Here is a 22,940-nt window from a genome sequence, read left to right on the forward strand (position 1 = left end):
GCGTTGGCTTTTATTCACAAGCGGAAGGAATACGACTGAGAGTGGTGACATTGACAGTGCTGAATCAGCACTTGCCTTAAACCTGCCTTAAACTTTTGCACTATTCTTGTTCTGCCATACAAGCACTGCTGTTTCCAAATCCGGTGTTTAAGTGATCCTGCAAACCCTGACAAGTATGCATTTCACTCACGAGCATCGAATGGTACAGTGACGACAGCCTTGTCTGAACCCCAACCCTGTTTCACTAATCATTAATATTAATAATATTTAGAATGTGTTGAACATCGGCCGAGGTTCAGTAGTCTTTCGCTCTCGTTTCTCTGAACGAGCCAAACAACAACTGCAACAACAACAACAACAACATTATTTCTGTTTTGGAAGATTTCCCTTTTCCGCCAAGCCCACACGCGCTAGGTAGGTAGTCCCCGAGGGAGTGGCGTAGAGCTCTGGCAGAAGATGTGTATCCAAGGTCAGAGGCAGAGCCGTGTTCTCCAGGGAGTCATTACTGCAGTCTGTCTGCTGCGGGGGCAAGATGAATGGAGCTGTGCTCAGTGTACTCAGCCTAGCCTTCATCACCGCCACATCAAGGCCTTCTCTATCAGCGCTCATCTGTGTCTCTCAACGCATATCTCGCTTACGGCTCCCTTTTGTTTATGCAGCTTTTTAGAAAAGCACAAGAGATAGTGGCAGGTTTTCCATACTATTTCTATACCCCTTCTTCTCAGGTGAAAATACAGTCGTAATTGATGCTCCAGGCACTGGATGGCTTGCGAGATGAGTTCCTGGCTGGAAGAACCTTGCTTGACTAGAACTTGTAGTTGACAAAACTTGAGACTTTTACCTCTGAGAGAACTATAGAAAGAGCAGCTTCTTAAGCAGAAGGGTTATTTCTACAGTTTCTACAGCAAGGTTTGCACAGTTCCATTATTTTTTTGTCTTTGTCTGTCAGAAAACTCAGGCTTGTATAACCTAAGAATTCTTATAAAATATTTGCCATTCACACTGTAGGAAATTTGTCCACCATGCTACATGACATTTTTAAAGTAACAGTCACAGTTAGAGCTTTAATACACATGGTAATACGGTGAAGATTAATAATATGCATGTGTTTTTAATTTGTAGCACTTTTGGATAGAAATTTAGCTTTTGCAGGATGATGACTGATGATTATGCATCAGTCAGTAAGCTATAAATTTGCTATTTTTATTGTTACAGCACAAAATGGTAAATTGTTCAAAGAGACCACCTCACCCAGCTTTTACTGAACATATAAATGCATTTTCAAAGAATTCTTATTGATAAGGATACATTTTAAAGTGTCATTTTAATTTATAATTTATAATGAGTATTAATAACTATATCAATAACTTTGACTTCAACATTCTTATTGCATACATCTGAAATGGATTTACAAGATATTCAATCTATGTCACGGAGGCACAAAATGTGATAAATTAATCTCAGAAACTGAGTAAATTTTCACAAATGTTGATAGTGAGATGAAATAACAAAATTTGTGAAATCATGTCAAATACTTGACATTCATCAAAATTGTTAAGGTACATTTTTCTGCCGTTTGTGGTAAAGAGATAAACAAGACATTAACGAGTGAGAGTATATTTGATAAATACATAAATATTTGTATAGCAACTATAATGTCAAATTGAATAAGAAGAATATATACTTACAAAAAGTGAAGTTAAGAAAACATTATTAGAGACATGGGAATTTGCCTTTGAAGTGCTGCAAGTGCTTTATTATTATGAATTTGTGTTAATAGGGTACATCTCTGCATGGGAAACTATGTGGCATGAAATTGATGTCAAATATGCAGTATTGTTTCATGGGGACATAAAACCCACCAATCTGCAGGAATGACCCAGAAGTGCATAAGTGTTTCTTCATTCTGTTGGCCCTTCATTACTGTGAACAGGAGGATTATGGCCATGGAAGACAAGAAGAGTGATGAGCTGCCATGCAGTCAAACTGTGGGTGGCAAAGACTGGTCACTACGCTTCTGTTATCTCATATAAATGATTACCCTTCTATTTTCATCACTGCTGCCATTTATCTGAGAGATGAGAGATGTTTTTTAGAGAGCGTATCTTTCTAGGGAAGCACATGATATCAAATTTAGAATGACAAAGTGTAAAACGCAACATACCGGATGCTGTGTTTTACTCAATTTATCATGCTAGTTTAATACGCGCGTCTGAGAAAACTAATCAGAAATGTGCAATCAAAAATGTCTACTTTGTATTTTGCTGCTGGAAGAAGAGTAACATAAATTAACTGGCATATTCCGTATAATAGTTTCAGCATGGAAATGTGCCTGATTTAGCATCTTGGAAAGTTCCATAAAGGGGACATTTTAGGCCTGTTTAAATTGTAGTCTTTGAGATTTCATCTTTGTAACACCCTCAGGCAAACCATTTTCCAGACACGCAAGTACAGCTCTTTTCTATTTAAATAGGGACAGACTGAAATCCCCATTCGTTTTAGCAAATCACTAATTAAATATGACAGCAAATCAGAAGGCAAATTTTGCCCAAATAAAGCAAAATTAGATGCTTTTTGTCCCTCAAAATTGAACTGGCACAGGAATAACTCATCTGAGCTCACATTTTCACTCTCATTTTGCTGTTCTTAGCTTTATTTCAAACGTTATGTTTTATGTTGAATAGAGAGTATGGCAGGTTTAACATTTGTTTGGAGTATAAGATTTAATTCCAGTTTAAATTTTAGTATTTGCATGTGTTTATTTTAGCGATTAAATTAATATGAACATGCTAGTTCACATTTTGTGTCTCTAAAACTGCAGCCTTTGAGATTTCATCTTTTGTAGCACCCCCAGGCAGCCATTTTTTAGACATTCAAGTGCATCTATTTAAATGGACGCAAACTAAATTCCCCAAGGGTTTTCATTTTGGCAAATCGCTAATTAAATATGACAGCAATTGCATAACGAATTTTGCCCCTTTAGCTCAAATTTTGGCAAATTTCTAGGCAAATGTGATCTGACAAATATTAGATGGGAAAAGGAAATAAAGGCATGCATAAAGCAAAACAATGCTCTTCCTCCCTCGAAATTGAAGTGGCACAAGAATAACTCATCTGCGCTTACACTTCAGGCGTCACCTCCATTCCCCACCCAACATAATGCATGATGGCTCTCAGAACATCCATTATGTGATATCCATCCAGTTCCCTCAAACCTCAAGCACAGAGAGGCAGAGAAAGTTTGATCAGAACTGAATGGTAATGTGTTTTGTTACATGATGTGTAATTGATTCTGACTGTGGAAAGTTTTCGATGGGATGTTGGCTTTACTATATGACTCCTCATGATCCCTTTATACTTGAATGTGTTAGTGTTTGGATTCTAGTCATATGAAGCCATCGTACCTTGACATATGCTATTATGAAATAAGATTACAGATGTGCAATGAAATTACTCACATATGGCATGAAGGGCAACACACAAACACACAATGACAAAAAGCCTAGAGAGAGAGAGTGCAGAAATAATTCTTATGACATTTTAATGCATGCAAACATCTGTCAGTGACACATCTGGAACAGGTGGTGTTACCCAAAACAAAAATGTTGCTGTTTTTCTTTTTTTAAACTGTGGCTGTACTTTTTTGTATTGTTGCTGTAGATAACATATGCAGACATCTTTTCTAGCCAGACCTTCTCAAGCCCAAACTACAAAGTGTTTTAGACGTCTTTTATTCATGACCTTTAAAGCCAGAGAATGGGAATGAGAATGCTAGTCCATGTCTGTGAGCTTTAAGGATATTTATGCTGGTACAAAATTTACAAAAACAATATTTAGCAGTTTTGCAGTTCATACCCAAGCTTTGTTTTCCATTTTTCAGCTTTTATTATATATTTTTTTTGGTCTATGGACCACCTCTACCTCCCCGAATATCACCTTGTCCTACTGGAGCATAGGAGAAGAGAAGAGATCACTCGAGGACCACACAATTGGTAAATACACCAGCTATTTGGACAACATGCTCTGCTCATTCTACAACACAAGCCTAAACATAGCGTACAAAGCGCTGTCATCCGAAGATGGTCCTCAAGAGGAATTCACTGCCTTCATGGAGTGGACACTAGCACTGGGACCCAGTGCCCAGCCTACCATCTCCCCGCTGTTCAGAACACATATTTGAGTCCACCACTGACAAGGGAGCAGAGCCTCATGGGGAGACAGAGCTGGAACCTGCAGGTCCTGAGATGTTGACGCCAGACCAGGTGCGAGAGCAGGCAACAGAGCACGCCATCGGGGAAGCTCCACGGACAGCATGACGGCGGAGAGGAGCTCCACCCACTGCAGCATGGCTGAGGATGAGCTGCTAGCCCAGAAGGGGCTCCCAATACACAATCCTCGTAGGCACCCTCCAGAGACTGCTCCTCAAAAGCGTCCTCATGTGTTAAGCCCAGAGAAGATTTAAAAATTCCCGTCCTCCCACCCGTCCTATCAGCCCCATTGCTCACCTTCAGCCTATTGGCCATTGGTCTGCTAGTCTCAGAGTGCCGGACTTCGCATCAGTCCTTCGACCCATTGGCTCAACTATGGCTCCTAGCTCCCTCCTCTCCACCTTGCCCCATCAGTCCAACAGCTCTGCCTTGGTCTGTCGTCAACCATCCACCGCTTCAGGATTTCACTCCTCCTGCTTCACCTCATCCCTCCATCCATCCAGTTCCTATTTCCCTCCAGCTCCACCTCATCTCAACACTGGGGGTTTTTAAGCTTTTCAAGCTTTCAAACAAGGCTTTATTGAGTCAACATACAAAGTTTGTCTTGACAAACTTTGCTTAGTTAAACATTTTCGTTGAATTCAACTGAAATAAATCAGCACAGGAAATGAATTAGCCATTTTATGAGGTCTTTACATTCTGGTGTAATGACATATGCTGTAAGTAGAAGGAGACCATCTGTGTTGCCCAAATGCCTATATACACAATGCCTATATCTAACCTAATGTAAGCTGTGATTTGTGTGATTTGGACAGGTGCCACATAATTTGCTTTACTATTGAAATTGTTGTGCTTAGAACTAGGCTACGTGTGAGCACATACTGACAGGTGTCATAGACCCTAGATTCAGTTGCATGGCCACACAAAAATGTGTGGACAGCTGTCAAGCCTTTAATCAGCACAAACCAACACTGCTACCACCACTTCACCACACATAAACAAGCACACGCTCACCCAGAGACACCCTCTTTCCCCAAATCCTCTACGGAGCATCTGACAGCTCTGCCTTGAGCTTGTAATCCATCTCTGGGAGCCGCAACACCCAGTGCAATTATTCTTTCCTGCTGACTTTACCTGGAAAACATAATTGAAAGAAGCTGTTTTTATTCGTACCACTTAAGGTAAATCTTTAAAGAGGAAAATGGAGACTCGAACAAGCCAGTTTCTTGATGTTATAATGACACGAGAAATTAATGGACTGTCAAGGGAAAAAACTTCAGTGGGAAACTGGGAAACTATGTTGCTTACTCTTTACAAACTTACTAGAATAAACTTCTGTGATGAAATGCTAATGGGCCAATTAACTTGGCTGCAGAGAGACGCGATTGTGTGTTTTTGTAACCATTTCAGTTTTTGGGCGATATACTGTATAGTCTCACTGTGACCTTAAAGGGGTCATATGATGCAATTTCAAGCTTTCCTTTCTCTATGGGGCGTTTCAAGTTGTTAGTGCATAGATAAAATCCCTAAAGTTGCAAAGACTAAAGTGTCAAATGTAAAAGGAATTTTTTATAAAAGTTGCGACTTGTCCACACCCCCCTAAAATGACTCATTTAAACACACCCCACATGTCTACATCAATATGTGAAAGAAAGAAAGAAAGAAAGAAAGGCGGAGCTATTATTCTTGCTGTAATGTTGCTGTGGGCTTCATTTTCTGGAGACTCTGTGTGCTTGTGAAAGTGACTACTTTGTGCTTCCAAAAGAGGAAACAACTATAAATTAGTAATTATGCTATATTTACAGCACTGTTCCAGAACAGTTCAACCCAAATATCAGGATGTGATCTGTAAAAAGACAATTCTTAGTCATTTTTATCAGTAATTATGTCCACACTAGATGCAGCAAATGCCTTGTTTGAAATTGCTTTTATCGTTTTTGCATCATTGCACCGGGACATGGCATGACGTTATGGTTAGAGGAGTAACATTTTATTCACACGCTTGAGATATTTGGCCTATCGCAAAGCACTGGATAGCAGGCCAATCAGAGCGCACCTCATTTTTTTTTAGAAAGTTGAGCTTTGTAAAAATGTACCTGTTTCAGAAAGACGGAGCTTAGAGGAAAAAAATTGTTTTTTGAACCTCAAATTGCATAAACACCAAAAACATCAAATAATGTTTTATTTATTTAATTCGTACAACCCCTTTAAGGCACTTAACTTTAACTGTTGTTACAGTTTACATATACACCTTAATTTAATTTAATTTAGATTTAATATGATTTGAATTGAATTGAAATATGTGCAGTATGTTGCACATTGCATTAGCTCCATCTTCTCCTTTCAAGGTCCCTAGCTTGAGAAAACCTCTGTCGAACCTTTCGTTTAGGTCTATTTCTTTTCATTTTCATCAGTTTATCCTTTTTCCCTCATTCTTGTCCTCATATCTGTCGCAACCTTTCTTTGTGCTGCCTTTTTTCGTCCACAGAGGTTTGAAGCCCTTTAAAGGGTCAGTCAGATTTGGAGGGGGCAGCCATTAAACAGTTTCCCTCTCTCTTTTCTCTGTGTGACAGTACTAGTGTGTGATGTTGTCCCAGGATGCCTCCATTGTGCCTTATTGACAAAGTTCCTGTCAGTCATTGGTAAGGCTAGATGAACAGAGAAACCCAAGAGTGAATGAATGAGTACCAGAACCAGTAATGAGGACACGCTCTGCAGTCACATCCTTAATCATGTGTGTAAACAACTGACAGGGTATTTGATGACTGTAATATTTCAAAATATTGTAGAAACTTTTCTCTCAGGCAACCTAAATATGTGTCACAGAGTAACGTTTAAATGATCTGGTCTAAGTCATTCGCGTTGCTAGACTTATCGTAGTTTAATTTAATAAAATTTTATTACATTTTTTTTATTAATTTATTTTTTACTGAACCAACCTGATCTCATGGGGTTACAGAAATGTATCATTTTTAGGAGTCAGACCACACAGAGAAAGAGAGCGAGAGAAACAACTTTTGAATATTTACAGCATAACGTCTTGTTATATAACAGTAAATTTTATGACAGTAATCCAAAGCATTTTTGCAAATGTCAAAGTAATTTGTGGTGTGTAAAGATGGAGCCTTAATGCACGAGACAAGCGAGGACGTGGTATATATGTAAAGAAGAAAGCAGCTGTAAATTGCTGGAACACTCAGACGTAGCAAGTGGTTCCAACCCAAGTGATTGTTTAGGATTAATGGTGCAGTCTCCAGTGCATGCTTTCTATGGAAACTCAAGTAGTCGGAGACAGGCCCTTGTGTGTGGCTGTTAGTAGAGTAGACAGGAACACCAGAGCAGGGTGATGAATGGCCCGGCGCTGGCTCCCAATCTGTTCTGACAGCGACTCTCACCGGCTGTGTTATTCAGTGAGGGGGCATGTGTATGTGTGTATGAACTAGAGATATTAAGAATGTGAATACCAAAGGTTTAAAGCACAAGTTTCTCTTGGTTAATGAGAGGCAGACCATGTGTGGGACACAGAGAAGATCAAACTTTAAAGAGAGAGCGAATCCAGTGTCATCATTTACTTAACCTTATATGGAAACCTGTTTGTGCCACAGAATAATGATAATATTAATAATAATAAAAAGTATTTAACTCACAAATCTGAGTTTATATTTCTCATAATCCTGACTTCTTTCTAACAGTTCTTTTCTCACAACATCAGAATTCATAAAACTGACATAAACTTGCAGTTCAGAGGAAAAAAGAAAGAAAGAAAGAAAGAAAGAAAGAAAGAAAATGCTGAATTGTTTGATAGTCACAAATACCTCTTTTTCCACTGTGAAAAAAAGGAAAAAAACAATCTGAGAAAACTAATTGTGAGTTTTTAAAATGATGAGATATAGTCAAATTATGAAATATTAACTTGTAATATTTTATATATATATATATATATATATATATATATACATTAAAGAAAAATAAATCATGAATTAACTTAAAGTCAGATTTGTGAGACTCGCGATTAATTAAACTTGCAATTAATAGTAGAATTAGTACTAGATTCAAAATTGTGAAATACATAGCTGCAATCGAATATAGTTCTATACTTGAAAACCTATTTCCATACCTTTGTGTCAAGATATGGGATTTTCTTTTTCATTGGACACAAAGGACAAAATAGCGAGGAGAAGTAAAAAAAAATCACTTCACAAAATCTCACAAAAACATCCATCTTAGTTATTTTTGGCGTGTTCAAAGAAGTAGCAATATCTGATGTGAGAATAAATTCTTCTATTGAGGCACATATGGCACTGAATCATTGATCCAGTTCACAACATCTGTCTGAATGATTCATTTGTGAATCTAACAAATCCAGCTCATGATCTATTCTCCGTTGTTAACATCTCATTTGAAGTGACGATTCAGAAAACATGGAATAGAGAGCATTATTCATATGACCAGCTTTATGTATCTTTGTTTTGAAGCTTAAGTTAGATTTTCTCCTTTTGCATTCCTTTAAAATTCTTAGAACTTTGGAACAACATGAGGATGAGTAAAATGATGGCAGTAATTGTATTTTTGTTGAACAGCTCCTTTGACTTTGTTCATAGCAATGTGCTGTTAACATAATCGCTCTTAAGAAGGGCACGGACACCCTCGCTCAGTGACTCATCTGTCACACTCTTCTTCAGGTTGCTGGGTAAAGAATCCCACCCACTATTACAGCTCTCTGCTCTGCATGTCACATACAGGGCTGAAAACAGCTGACAGAGAGACAAACAATTCATACTGATATTTACAGTACGAATGACAACATGGTTAGGATCACTATCATTTATCACTGACTTCTTCTGCATTTACATCTAAACCACAGTAGGTGGCAACAAGTGACTGTTTGTGTGAAAGAATTGAATCATTCGCCGAAGAACACAAGTGACTTTTTTTTTTTTTAAATGAATCATTTACTCATCATGTTCGTTCACAAACACCTTTAGCATCAAAACAGAGGACTATCTTTATCTTTGTGTGAAATTCATTCGCCCTGATTCAGTCAGGAAAAAAAAATGTTTTGCTGAGTACAGACGCACTTATTTTATTATATTACTTTTATAATATCTATGGAAGAGTAGTATGCTATTATGCTACTTTGAATTCAGCAGATGGCTTTGAGTAAATCACTGAATCATTCATCTAATCGATTAATTCAAAACTGATTCAGTCTAAGAAGCATCATTTTATGTTACATGTCTTTCTTTGAAAAATTTTCATTGGTGGATCAAAAATAAATAAAATAGCAACATTATGTATGAAATGTTATTGAAAATAGATTTATCGTCTATTGAGCTATTGTGTAAAAATAGTATTGCTGAATTTTACCACAGAAGTTTTAGACTTTTAGAGGCTTTTGCAGTTAGGCAAATGCAGTTGCTAAGAATGTTTGTTGTATGGAAAAGATATGTGCGATTTTGTTTTTGTTTTTTTTGAGAGAATAAATAATTTCATTCTATTTCTAAAATTCTCAGGATTCCTTTTTTTCCCATACTTTCTACAGTTAAAGGAATAGTTTGACCAAAAATGTATTATGTCGCCTTTGACTTCTATAGTATTTTTTCTTCCTACTATGGAAGTCAGTGGTGACCAAAACAGTTTGGCTACAAACCTTTTTTAGAATTTGTGTTCCGAATTTTCTTTTTTGGTGAATTATTCCATTTATGACTGAAAAACTAGTTTGACCAAAATCATACGGTCATCGTGCTTAATTGACCGATTGCTGCGACCTAACTTGAGAAAGTCAAAGCAATGCAAATGCATGCTCTTACAATGCATGGTGACTGCAGTGAGCTTCTTAATAAGAGAACAAAGTCAAAACCTGGACATTTAAGAAAATCCAGACAAGGACATATCAGGGATAAAACAGAATGCATGTTCATCTGTGATTCATATTTTAGCAATCTGTGTTACTAAAAACAGCGGGGTGTGATGAGTGTCGATGATTAATGAGTTCGCTGATGTGCGAGTTATGTGTCAAATAGTCAAGTATAAACCGATGTGTGTAACGGATTCTGAACCACTGGCATATTGATGATTATTCAGCTGTTTTAAAGAATGACTGACAACGCTCATTACTAATTTTGTTGCCAAATATTATCCACCAAACATTTATGAAAACTAAATATAATAGGCATAGGAATCCCACAGATTTACGTTAACGGAGGGTCCAAAGTCATACATGTCACAGGACAGAGACACAGAGAAATAGACGTGTGTGCTTTTTGGATTGACCTGTAGCAAACGACAGCCTAGCACACTTGTTTTGTAGCATGTTTTATGAACTTGTATGCAAAACAAGAGTGATGTAATTGCTGGCCTCCATAGCAATTACATAACCTTTCTCCCGCCCCTATATCATAGATGGGACGGTTGGCTTTTGCAAGCAGTTATAGAGAAAAACAACAGTAGGGTTCTTGTGGCATGCTGTGTGCAAATTAGTACAGTGTGACATGTCTGTGTTGTTGCATGTACCATTATCACTACTGTGCATCATCATATTGTGCGTCAAATCTTTTGCAGAAGGGTGTTTGCTTACGCCTCGATGCTATTTTTATTATCCCATGTATGTTAAGCTCACATCTTGCACAGCATTATATGCATATACTGGAGGATAATATTAGCTTTAATTCAAAAGACTGCATTATTACCATTGCAGTAATGAAAGCAAGGAATATTACACATCTAAAGCGATATATTTGTGCCACACGGTTGCTTTAAATGTGATTACTGTTCTTATTGCAAAACTATTTCCTATTTAACTTTAGGTTTTGCAATAGCCTGAATCCACTATCAAATATTAGATTATCGGAGATCAGGATCCAAAAACAATAGGTAAAATTAGATATATTGCGAGATAAAAGATATATTGGCAAAATACAACGTTACACAAAAGAGCCAGAGCCGAAGGAAGAAATTCAGTCATCATGCTGACACAAAATCTGCTCGTGTCCAGATGGTTTCGTCCTCTGAAAAGAGACCACTTGGTTAAAGCAGAGTGACTTTAATGTACACTACTGCAGGCAAATGTGCCAGCTATGATGTAACCTTGAACCTTGAATGAAACCGCTACAGGTCTGGCTCTGGAAAATGAGCTCATATGTGAACAACAGGAATTGAGCTCATTACATATGTACATGCAATATTCTAAGTAAGGTTTTAACCTCTGTAGATGGTTAACTTTCACCTCTGATGCTAAATAATTCAAACTTTTGGATCATGCATTATCTGGAGCATGCTAATAAATGCATTAAGGTTTTAGAGATTCAAGACACGGCTTCCATTCCTGAATGTGTGGTAGAGTTCAATTTGTCCTACAGGATAATTTAAAGAAACAGTTCACCCTATCACCTTCTCGGGTCCTCTGCAGTGAATGGGTGCCGTCAGAATGAAAGCTAAGTCTATTAATTAACATCTAGTGAAACCGAAATCCATCTTTGAGTCATTGTTAACTCCAAACTAATTTTTCCTGCTAAACAGATATGGCTTTCGTCCATTGAAACAATCAATAGACAAATATACACAGATCAAGAAGTGTTTCCATGCACATACAGTGCAAAACACTTCTAAACAAATATGTCAGTGAATTTTGATGTGAGAACAGGTAAAAAACTCTTGCATCTTAAAGCAGTAGCTCTTTTCTTTTAATTACACTGCAATTATCTCTACTGAATTATTATTAGATTATGGTATAATGACAGTTAATAAATGCTGTCAGCTTGAATTAGAAGCAAGTCTGTATCTGATTGTAAGCATGTATTGTGTGTTTTAACAAACCATTTTAAAATCAGTTCACAATATTTCCATTTTTGGCACCCAAAACGAGATTGAACCCCTTCCTATATATTATTTAAAACACAGAGAACCTAGTTTTCTATTTTTATTTTTGTTTTTTTACAAATAGCAGTTTAACTGCGATATGGTCAGGGCTTAACAGTGCATATCTGAACTTTATTTCACACTATGCAAAGTATCTGCAACATTTAACTACTTTATCAAAATGCATATTTTAAAATGACAGTTTTCCAAAATCACACTTGGTGTGCAGCTCAGCTATGAACTCTTGTGAACATCCCTCCTGCACGTAGAGCTATTGTCAGCTTAAAAACAATTATATTGTACAATTATATCAGATTTTTTTAGTTCCCTTAAAATGAATGTCTCTTTTCAATAGAACTGTGAGCACCTCACGTAATTAACTGTATAGCATTTTGTAATCTAGTTTTCAACAATTTGTCTTCAGCTATTACTTGATTACAAATGTGATTAGATAATATTTCATACAATAAAGTTATATATAAAGGGTAGTATATATGTCAATTATTAATTTTTTTAAAAATAAAATTAATTTAGCTGATCATAAACTATGCTTGATCAATTTAGCCTTCTCAAATCACCATGACTTGCCTAAAATAAAATCAATAGATATTCTAAAATGGCATATAACAATATTTAAACGTTAAACCTGCTCTATAATAATAAATGTGCGATGGTAAATTTTGGTGTGGAGAGTTGAAGCTAAAGCGCGCTCTGCAGGACAATCGCTTGCATTTTATTCAGTAGAAACAAAACAGACTTCGCCATCACTTTCTCTGATAAAGATAAGAATCATATATCGTTCGGAGCTGTAAAGGGTCTACTTTTTTTGTGTGCACTGATAATATCAACAAACTGTTGTGATTTTATAAAATAAAGAAGACAAACATGATGAGCTTTCTGCCTGCTCGTCTTGAACAGGAGCGTTTTATGAAAATGTACTTATTATAAGCTAATCATAATCCCTAAAGATGACTTCTCTCTAAAGGCTCGTATGAAGAGAGAGTGCGTCAGGAGTAAAAGAATAATAAAAGAAGTAATTTATTATTATGGTCTTTTTATAAATTCTAAATGTGCCATTCGTCTGTTCAATTATTTTCTTTCCTTCTCTGCATTCTCTTCTTTTTGGGACCCATTGACTTTTATGCACACAAACGTACACACACACACACACACACACACACACACACACACACACACACACACACATAAAGTTCTGAATAGAAAGTATAAGATTGCATCATTGCTGATTTTTGCCCATTATCCCGATTTTGTCTTGTGATCATGTCTATTTATGTTTGGACATCAAAACCCTACAATTTCGAAAACATGTCATGTGCTTTCTTGCATTTTAGTATTTTTTATAATGCTACGAATTTTAATGGCATCAAAGTTTTGTTGTAGCCCATGGAAGCCCATGGAAACTGTTCACTGGCAACATCTAAAAGATCTAGTTTTAAGACATTATTTACTATCCTACTATTATTAATATAATCAATTAATATAACTAAATCAACCTGACTTCATGAAATTAGACCAATGAGCGAAAGTAACTGTGTAAATCAGCCTGTATTTCTTTTGATTAAATTATTATTATTATTATTATTATTATTATTATATATTTTTTTACTCTAAACAGAAATTCAATTTCACATTCCAGAGTGCTTGTGCCTTAGATGTGATTTTACTTAGCATTAACCAACTTATAATCTTGTTTTGCAGTGTGTAAATAATGTGTGTATAACAGTGTGTATTTAAACAGGACATTATGGAGAGGACTTGTTTCGTAATGTCCCGTTCAAGCAAATGATAATCATATGCAAATAGTAGAAATAGAATCGACCACAATAAAACACTTAGTGACTACTATCTAGACTATCTAGATGAATGCTAAACATTTATGAGAAAAAAAAAACATTTGAACGAAACATATTTCTGCACCGGAATGTATCTAATGAATGTCTAGATGAGATATTTTAGACTTGCACTTGAAGCATTGTTCTAAAAGCTCATGACTGCAATTGTATCTACAACTCCGAGATATGAGAGCAGGGGACGTGTCTTCTTTCTGCGCTTCACTCGCTGATTCATGTTATTGCACTTGACAGAGTTCATTTCCAAGAGGAAACCATCAAACTGCCTGCTCATCGCTGGGGATATTACGGTCAATTTTGATATGAACAGCCTAACTGCAATGGGAACACATTACATTCGGAAGCCTGGAATGCAGACGCATGATTATATCTATTACAAACATCAATTTCCATCACATTACTCAACCGAATGTTCCCTGTCATGTGCACAGTGCTGCCTTACCTCTCTACGCTCCTTTGTAGATTTGTTGCTTAATATACTTCAACCCAGAAGCAAAATGCCGTTGGTAGATCCTGAGTTGATGGATCGGGAACATAATTCATTATTCCACTCCCAACATGGTTTCTATGCTTCAGTAACCTCCTACAATAGCCGTTCACCTGAGATATGACTTTTACCACATTATATTCGGCAACTGTGACTCTTAATAAGAATATGGATTACTGCATGAATCTGATTTACAGTCACCTGATTATATATTGGCCGGTCGCATCGCGTAATGTCCACTTCATGTCAGATTTCTGCTATTTACATCCTTTTTTTGCAGTTTAAGCAAATTATTATTGATTCAGAACATGAACATGTCATTAAAAAGGGAACAAACACCGTTCGGGTTTTCAGCGTGGTCCTTGTTTAATGTATCTCAGAAGAAGATCTGCATTTTAGCCCGTTTTAAGACACAAAACTTTAAGTGAAATCTTAAAAGGTGTTCTCACCGGGAAGAGAAAACTGTGTCCGAGATCATCGCAGATGTCCTTATAGCCAAATGGGGTTGGTGTCACTTGCTGATATTGGTTTAATCAATTGCATATATTAAGGTTTGTGATAGAGAATGATGACTCAGGGCAGACTGGAGTTTTTAGCGTGAGGAGAGGGCGGCTCACTTTGACCCCGTCAGCTAATGATGGATGAGGGACTGCTGAGATTTCATTGGATGAGCTTTGAGCCGTTAACACCCCTCCATCCCCCCTTTAAAAAAAAAAGCCTGTTCTCTCATACTTCTTGTATTTAGGGACATTGTTTTTGTTGCAAAGATGAAGAGTTGTTGTGTCGGAATCTTAATAATGTTTTCATGAATTGGTTCAGTTATTTGAACGCTTACCGTAGCATTAAAAATGTATATTAACATTAACATGTTACAGTAATAGTAGATCTGTCAACAGGTTTGATCATAGATTCTTATATCTAATGAGAAAGAGTTGTGAGATGCAGACTGCTATATACATATTAATTTCATAAAAACTCGTTAATTAATGATAGCAAGATAAGATAAGATAAAAATAGGTATATATATATATATATATATATATATATATATATATATATATATATATATATACTGTATATATATATATATATATATATATATATATATATATATATATATATATATATATATATATATATATATATATAATAGGTAAAGTTTTTTTTCTTTTCGTAGCAGAACTGGTCATAGTGGTCTAGTGTTATGCAAAAATATATACTTTTAATATGTTTTATTACATTTTGGGGGAAAAAAAGTGTAAAGCTGTTGATAATAATAAAAAAAAATTTCTTAAATGACCTAAAATAATAATGAAAAAATACTGAGTTATATATTGATATTATTTGTTTGCTGTATAGGCCCATAAATGGTTTGAAATTTACAATAAAACATGCTGAGAACCTGAATGAATATATGAACGCTGTCTAAACTTTTGAAAAACCTGAAAAGTGCGGATATCTCAAGCAAACATAATGAGCAGATTTGTTGCACATCAGCTCCTGGGGAGCTTGGGTTTACCGAGTCAAAAATGATGAGTGTGTGAAATAGCAGGATGGTTGTTAATGTGGTGATCTGTCACTCCATTGATCCTGCCTGGATCCCATATCCTGAAGTTCCGATGGCGGCTTTTCAAGTCTCTAAAGCTAAGGGCTCAGTTTCTGTCGACAAACGCCATTGAAGTATGGAAAGGAATCCCTTAGTGTCAGAAACGATCATGGATTATTGGGTCAGTGTGGGCAGGGAGCAAAAGGACACATTCTCATTTTTCATTCTTCGATTCTGAGCACATCAGTCACCCTTATATTGAACGTTTCACTTGAAACACTTTTGCTTCTAAACCATAGTACAGCAAAAACTCAGCGCACTAAAAGATGAAGGCCAAGATTGTTGAGGCGAATTCTGTAACATGTTTCATAATGTAACCATTCTTGCCAGTTGCCAAATGTGTAAATAAATAAATAAACAAAGCACCCTAGTTATCGCACCATTTATCTGGTAAATTTTTACATATTTACAATTTTTATTATGTATATTTTCATTTTCATTTTAGTTTATGTTTTAGTAAAGTTACTGTACGTGTTACGGTATTATTATTGTTTTCCAATATCTGCCATATTTCTATTTAGCTTTCGTTCGCTTTGCTTCAGTTTTAATAATTTAAGTGCTTTATAGTTATTCCAAAGATTTAAAGATATGCAAACAATCGACTCGGACGTCTAAGTTTGGAAGCCCATTTCATCTCACAAAATAAGAATAAAGAGCCATTTTAACGTTATTTCTCATGATGTAACAATGTATTTCACACTTACAATTTTATATCTCTAAGTCATAATTATTTCTTGTAAATTTGACTTTCTGTCACTCAGCTGAAAGTAGCACATATTTATCATTTCGTAATTGCAATTTTGCATGCTGTCACCATATAATAAAAAAACAGTAGGAGCCCTTTTTTGAAGCAGAAGAAAGAGTTGACAGTATTTTATCTGCACCTTTAATCTTAATATATACCATCTGTGTTCTGTATATTAAGCCCTGCTAAAAAGTGAAAGTGGGGCACTCTGCGAATTAAGGTACTTTGTAGCCTCAATCTCCACATTTAAGCAATGTAGCTGAGGGAGAAAAGACAAGTAGAAGGAAAGGTTGGAAAAAAAGATCAACGTCTTACATTTGCCTCTCTAGTGCACTTTCTCAGAAACGCATTAACCCCAGCACAGAGGAGACCTCTATTTAAGAGAAACATGGTTACGGACAGCGCATTGTTCTCCTCTCCAAGTGCTTTTCTCACCCGTTGATATGTGGCATATTCAATGAGGGAATCTATTCTCCATTTGTCCAGCAGAGGTCTAAATCTTTGCTCTGTTTACATCGTGGCACAGCCGTGTCCTCCGGGACTACCTAACTGTGACAGTGAATGAATTTAGCGGGGAAGGGTGTAATTTGTCCACAGCAATAATATGGAGTGGTCCGCTCTGCAGGCGGCGGGCCGTAATATAGCTTGCTGTAATGTAGAGAAACAGTCGCCCTCCGGGGTTCAATAACTGCTTATTACTCCTGCCTCCACTTCAGAAGCATCACCATCACCATCAGCCCAGTGGCCTCCCACATTATAACTTCGGCACAAATGCCTCTACTGTGCTATCGACTGGAGTTTCTGTTATTCGCTAAGCCTGTTGAGCAAATACCCTGTTTGTGGTCATGGTTCCACAGGTCCGTGATCTAATAGATGATGTTAGGGAATTGTCCTCGCCAGCTCTCATTTGTCTTCATATAGAGGCAAGAGCTGAGCTGGTCAGCTTTCAGCAACAGGTTAAAATGACATCTTGATGAAACCAGCTTCAGAACTTCTTTATGTTTCTTTCTCTCTCTTAATATATGTATGTATATATATATATATATATATATATATATATATATATATATATATATATATATATATATATATATATATTGCTCCTAGACACAGATCTTAATTTTGACAGGGTTTATTCCATGAACCAATCATGGGCAAACTTAATCAGCCATATCCAATCATATCGTGATGTAAGCTTTGCCTTCTCTCACATGACTTTTCCCATTCATTCTCAATTAACCCCCACCAAATCAGTCCATGCTTTAGGGGTTCTGTTAAAACTCAATGGGCTTAGGGGAGGCAGGACAGATGCAGACTCGCAATGTGACAGAGTTTCTTCAGAAAAACGAATTATTTATACAGTATTCATATTATATTTATATAGTCTTGTGCATTTATTTCCACTCAATAAACCTGTAAAACAGTCTGATTAAAGCCTGATCAATCTCTCTGTCTCTTTTTCTCTTCTGTAGTGTGTCCTGGCACTGATAACAAGCTCAGCACGCTGTCGGATTTGGACCAGCAGTACAAAACTCTTCGCAAGTTCTACGAGAACTGTGAGGTGGTCATGGGTAACCTGGAGATCACCAGCATTGAAAGAAACCGCAATCTGTCTTTCCTCAAGGTGAGTGCACACCTATAGATAGACAGATGTTAGGAATTCAGCTTTACACTTTTTATTAAAACAACACAAATGAGGAAACTATTATTATGCATGACTAACAGAATGCTATATAAATGGTAAAAGACAATCTGCACCCAATATGAACACTCCAGTGACATGACATTAGAGAGCAAGTCATGTATTTCTGTATTTCAAAGGCAGTTGGAGCTTTTAGCAGTCTTTTGTACAGGTGCTGCAATTACTGGTAACACTGATGGTTAAATAGCTCTTTTACATTTGCATTAATGGATGTTACTCTGGTTCCATGCTTGGTATAACTGCAGAAATAGAGCGAAAAGGCTTTATGAGGCAGCCTTGTTTTCATACTAAAACCAGGTGTATTACTTTTTCACAGAAAAAAATCACTTGGGTTCTGAGTCTTAATAAATTAATGGCTTTTCACAGAAGTAATTTCATAATGGTTCTAATGTATCAGGATGAAAATGAACAGGTCACACGGTATAGTGTAAATTAAAACAAAGCGTGTAGTTTGAGGGAGGTCCCATGGTGAGCATCCATGTATGTGTTCTCCCTGAGGAGGTACTAGAGATGAAACAATTAATTACACATTGAAATTACAGAAATTACTTTATGTTCTATTATCTTATTGGATACTAGGAATTAAACGCTTTAAATGCATTATTTAGCAAAAATAGTCTCTTTGCAAAATTGCTTCCAAAAAAAAGTCTCTTTTTTTGGAAGCAAGGCTTCATGTAGTTGATCAAGAATACACCAGAAACTGTTATATTGTGAAATGTTATTAAATTTTTTTATGAATATGTTGTAAAATGCATTTTTTCCTGTAAATTCACAGCCATTATGCCAATATTCAATGTCTCATGCTCAGTTATTGAATTATTGTGATTTATGTTTGATTCTTAATAATATAACTCTTAATAATAATAACTCTCTCACTAATATGAATGTGATTGGTCCATCCTACCCATAGGGTAACAGGTCTCAATAACAAACAGTATCACGTCAATAACATTCTTAATTACAGACAATATTTTTCCGGCGAATAATGACACAGAGTGCTTTTAATAGCCTTACAATTACAGTGATGAGTTAAAGTAAAGTAATAAGCCACAAAGGGCTCATTATTTTAGTTTATTATTGGACTATTATATTATATTGATATTATATTGATTGTTTTTTGGCTTAGTAGTTTAATGGTTCAATAACAGAATAACTGCTGAATAAATATAAATTGAGTGCTAACAAGTGTCTTTGTAATCAGATTTTGATTAAGATCTAGGTTCCCAGATCACAAAAGTAATCCGATATTTTTCATCTTGTTATTTATCTGCATCTCCTGTGCATTTCGTTGAGGCACATCCCTCTTTTTTGTCACACGTTTATCACGAAAACCACTGGCCAAATTAATACGTGATTCAAAGGTCTCTTGTTTACCTGTAGCCTGATGTTTTCCCATCAATCTAACAGCATCCAGGATCCGGGTATGTATCGGCAGGTGGTGTCACTTTGGCCTGTCAAGTAGACCTACGGTTCGCTGTCAGGTTTTATCCTGGTCAAGGCCTGAGCGTTCCAGCAGCAGCTAATGATGTTACAGGGTTTGACTGACTCTTCATTAAGGTCTGATCAATCAGGCTGCTGGCTCCCTCCATGCCTGCTTAGTGGGAATACCAGAGTGGCTCAATGTCTGAGCTGCCAGCTCGTGTTAATGTCAGGAACTGCCACAGACAATCGCCTCTTTGCATTTTTTGCTCTGCCACCGCAGTCCATATATATATGCACATGCAGTACATGTGGAGAAACAGATCTATGCAGTGGTAGAACATCTCCCAGCTAATTTAAACATTTATCTCACATTTCAATATCTAAGTTAAAAAACACATTCTTTAGGGGTCTTAACATCTTTCTCTGACCAGCAGAGACCCATAAACAAGAAAGCACAAGGTTTAGAGTGACCCGCAGTTTATTAAAGGCTTTCTATGCTGTTACTTTCATACCTTTACTCGGTATATGAGTATATATGTTTGTGTGTGTGTGCGTGTGCGCGCATGCATATCCGCTTGTACATACATACATACATACATACATACGTACAGTATATGAATAAAAACTAGAACATTTCTGTATAAAATAATTTTATCTGTGTTGCATAAACAACTTATTTCAAATAAATCAGTTTTACCTAACATCAATGTAAAATTTTATTTATGCATTTGATATTTTTTTATGCTTTTCAGATTTGTTGCATATGCTTATTGGTAATCCAAGTCTAAGCCCTTGAATGTAATGCATTTTGGGTGACAAGGCATGCTCAGGAGAGCATTGCAGTTATTCACAGTGACAGCATAACCAGCAACTAACTGACTTAACACAGAGAGAAAGTGACAGACTGGAGTAGTGGGCAGTTCGGACCAAGAAAACAGACATTATACACAAATTAACCCATCTATTACAGATCGCTCTCTATTTCTAACTATTTTGCCTTTCAGTACTGTATAGAAAGCTTGTCAAAAATTCTCCATTATAGGAAAAACTGTCATAGTTTTGACCTAGAACAATTATGTTCAAGCCTTTAACCACAGAAGTCCACAAATGATGGTGCTCTTAAAAGTGGATTTATACCTTATTGTTTTATGCTGACACAACTAGTCCAGTGACATTCAGACATTTTATGTTTCCAAAAGTGTCCAGACAAAATGTGTTTGTACAGTTTGTATAGATTGGGAAGGCATCTCCTCCTCATGACCTCCTTCGGTCTTTTGTGAATTTGAGTGTTTTGATGTTCTTATTTCTAGTATTATTTCAAAGCAGCTCTCATCTTGGAAAAATCTCTAGTGCCCAGTGCATCCTTAGCGTGAAGTGGTTTTAGGCTTGTTTAAGAAAGCTGTGTAAGAGTTGCCATTATTTTTTCATTTAGCTACAAGAGCATAGATCCAAGGTTTAGCATTTTGTGTATTTTCTGAATGCTGAAACTGTACTCATATATGTAATAATTGTCATTCTGTATCTAATAATCAATTTTACAACCAAATATTTCACGGTACTGAAGTAAAATGCCCTATACAGCCTGACATACAAAATAAAAGTCCATAGAAAATGTTACAGTTCATAAAAAATTTGAGAAAATGTTTGTTTTATGTTTTGTATTATATTTGATACATAGCATGTATAGAAGAATATGGAGGTCACATTGAAGGAGTATAAATTCTTTTATATATTTATATTTATTTATATATATTTCTTTTAGTATTTTTTTTTATTATGCTGATAATGTAGAGGCCTTAGAACTGTTCCTAGCAAAAAAAGGTGCGATTATTTGTTTTGCTATAATTCTCGCATACAACTATATTTATATTTATATCATCATTTTCTACAGTTTGATCTTCTTATGCTTTCTCCTAGGCAATGAATTTAATAAGTCTAGCTATATGCAATTACTAAAACACCCTGCCTCTCTGTACGCATTTCCTTCTTATACTCCATGAAATCCACTTGCTTTCCTTTTTAATTAGGATGTAATCAGAAACTGAGCCTGTCATTAATCAAAGCCACCCAAATGATAGGGGATTGTCCAGCTCACTAGCCTCATTACAGGTTTGTGTGTGTGGATTCTCTAGTAATATTTCAAGGCTGAAGCCTTTTGCAAACCCCAAAAAACCTTTAAATGAGTCCTATTGGTTTTCCTAAAGCCAGTTGTTCAGTGAGTCAGTATGCAGGTTTTTAAAATGGATAATAAGTAGTTTTTTGAGCATCAAATCATCATATTAGAATGATTTCTGAAGTATCATGTGACACTGAAGACTGGGGCAATGAAGCTAAAAATTCTGCTTTGTTATCAAAGGAATAAACTGCATTTAAAAGGGGTCATCGGATGCAAAATTCACTTTTTTTTGTCTGAACATAAACGTTTGTTGGAAGCGTGTGTTCATATCCATTCGACATCCATTTTTTTTTTCCCTATTTTAAAATCGCCTTTTTCAAATCTAGTTCTGCGCAGGCTCCTCCCACAATAGTTGATTGACAGGACCGCCTTACCTTAGACCCTCTCTGAGTGAGCAGTCATCAGTCTGGTTTTTGTCACCTCTAGTGCAGGGGAAGACAAGATGTCTCCTATTAATCGATTGAGGCATTTTGTTTTTTGGTGTAATAAGGAATATAGCAGTCATCATTTACTCCCGACATTTCAGCCGCTGAAGACACAGAGGATTACTTTTGCTTTTAATAGAACGGGCCGATCCCCAATCTGCTTAAAATTGCTCAATCTTCGAGTGAATCATTCACGATCCAGTGTCATCTAGAAAAAAACAGTGTGAGGTTTTTTAATGAATCTAAGCAAATCGGTTTCCTAATAATGTACTAATTATCCAGTTTTGTGGTTGAAGTTTACAGCAGAGAGGGGCGGGGTCAGCAGAGCTCGTTAGCATTTAAAGCAACATGGACTAGAATGGCTTCCTGCAAACAGAGCTGATTTTGACAGGGTAAAGAAGGTATTTCTTACACTCCCGCTGAGCATTTTTAATTATAATT

The 22,940-nt window shown here is 36.3% G+C and overlaps 1 protein-coding gene across 1 annotated transcript in view; it reads left to right on the plus strand.

Annotated features, from left to right (window-relative positions):
* Window positions 1-22,940, plus strand: part of erbb4a (erb-b2 receptor tyrosine kinase 4a) — a 136,462-nt gene that overhangs the window by 58,284 nt on the left and 55,238 nt on the right. The window contains exon 2 of the mRNA XM_043240427.1: window positions 18,247-18,398. Coding sequence (XP_043096362.1) covers window positions 18,247-18,398 — 152 coding nt within the window. The remainder of the gene's footprint in view (window positions 1-18,246; window positions 18,399-22,940) is intronic.

The sequence above is a fragment of the Puntigrus tetrazona genome, chromosome 1 (assembly GCF_018831695.1).
Source record: "Puntigrus tetrazona isolate hp1 chromosome 1, ASM1883169v1, whole genome shotgun sequence".
Taxonomy (NCBI): domain Eukaryota; kingdom Metazoa; phylum Chordata; class Actinopteri; order Cypriniformes; family Cyprinidae; genus Puntigrus; species Puntigrus tetrazona.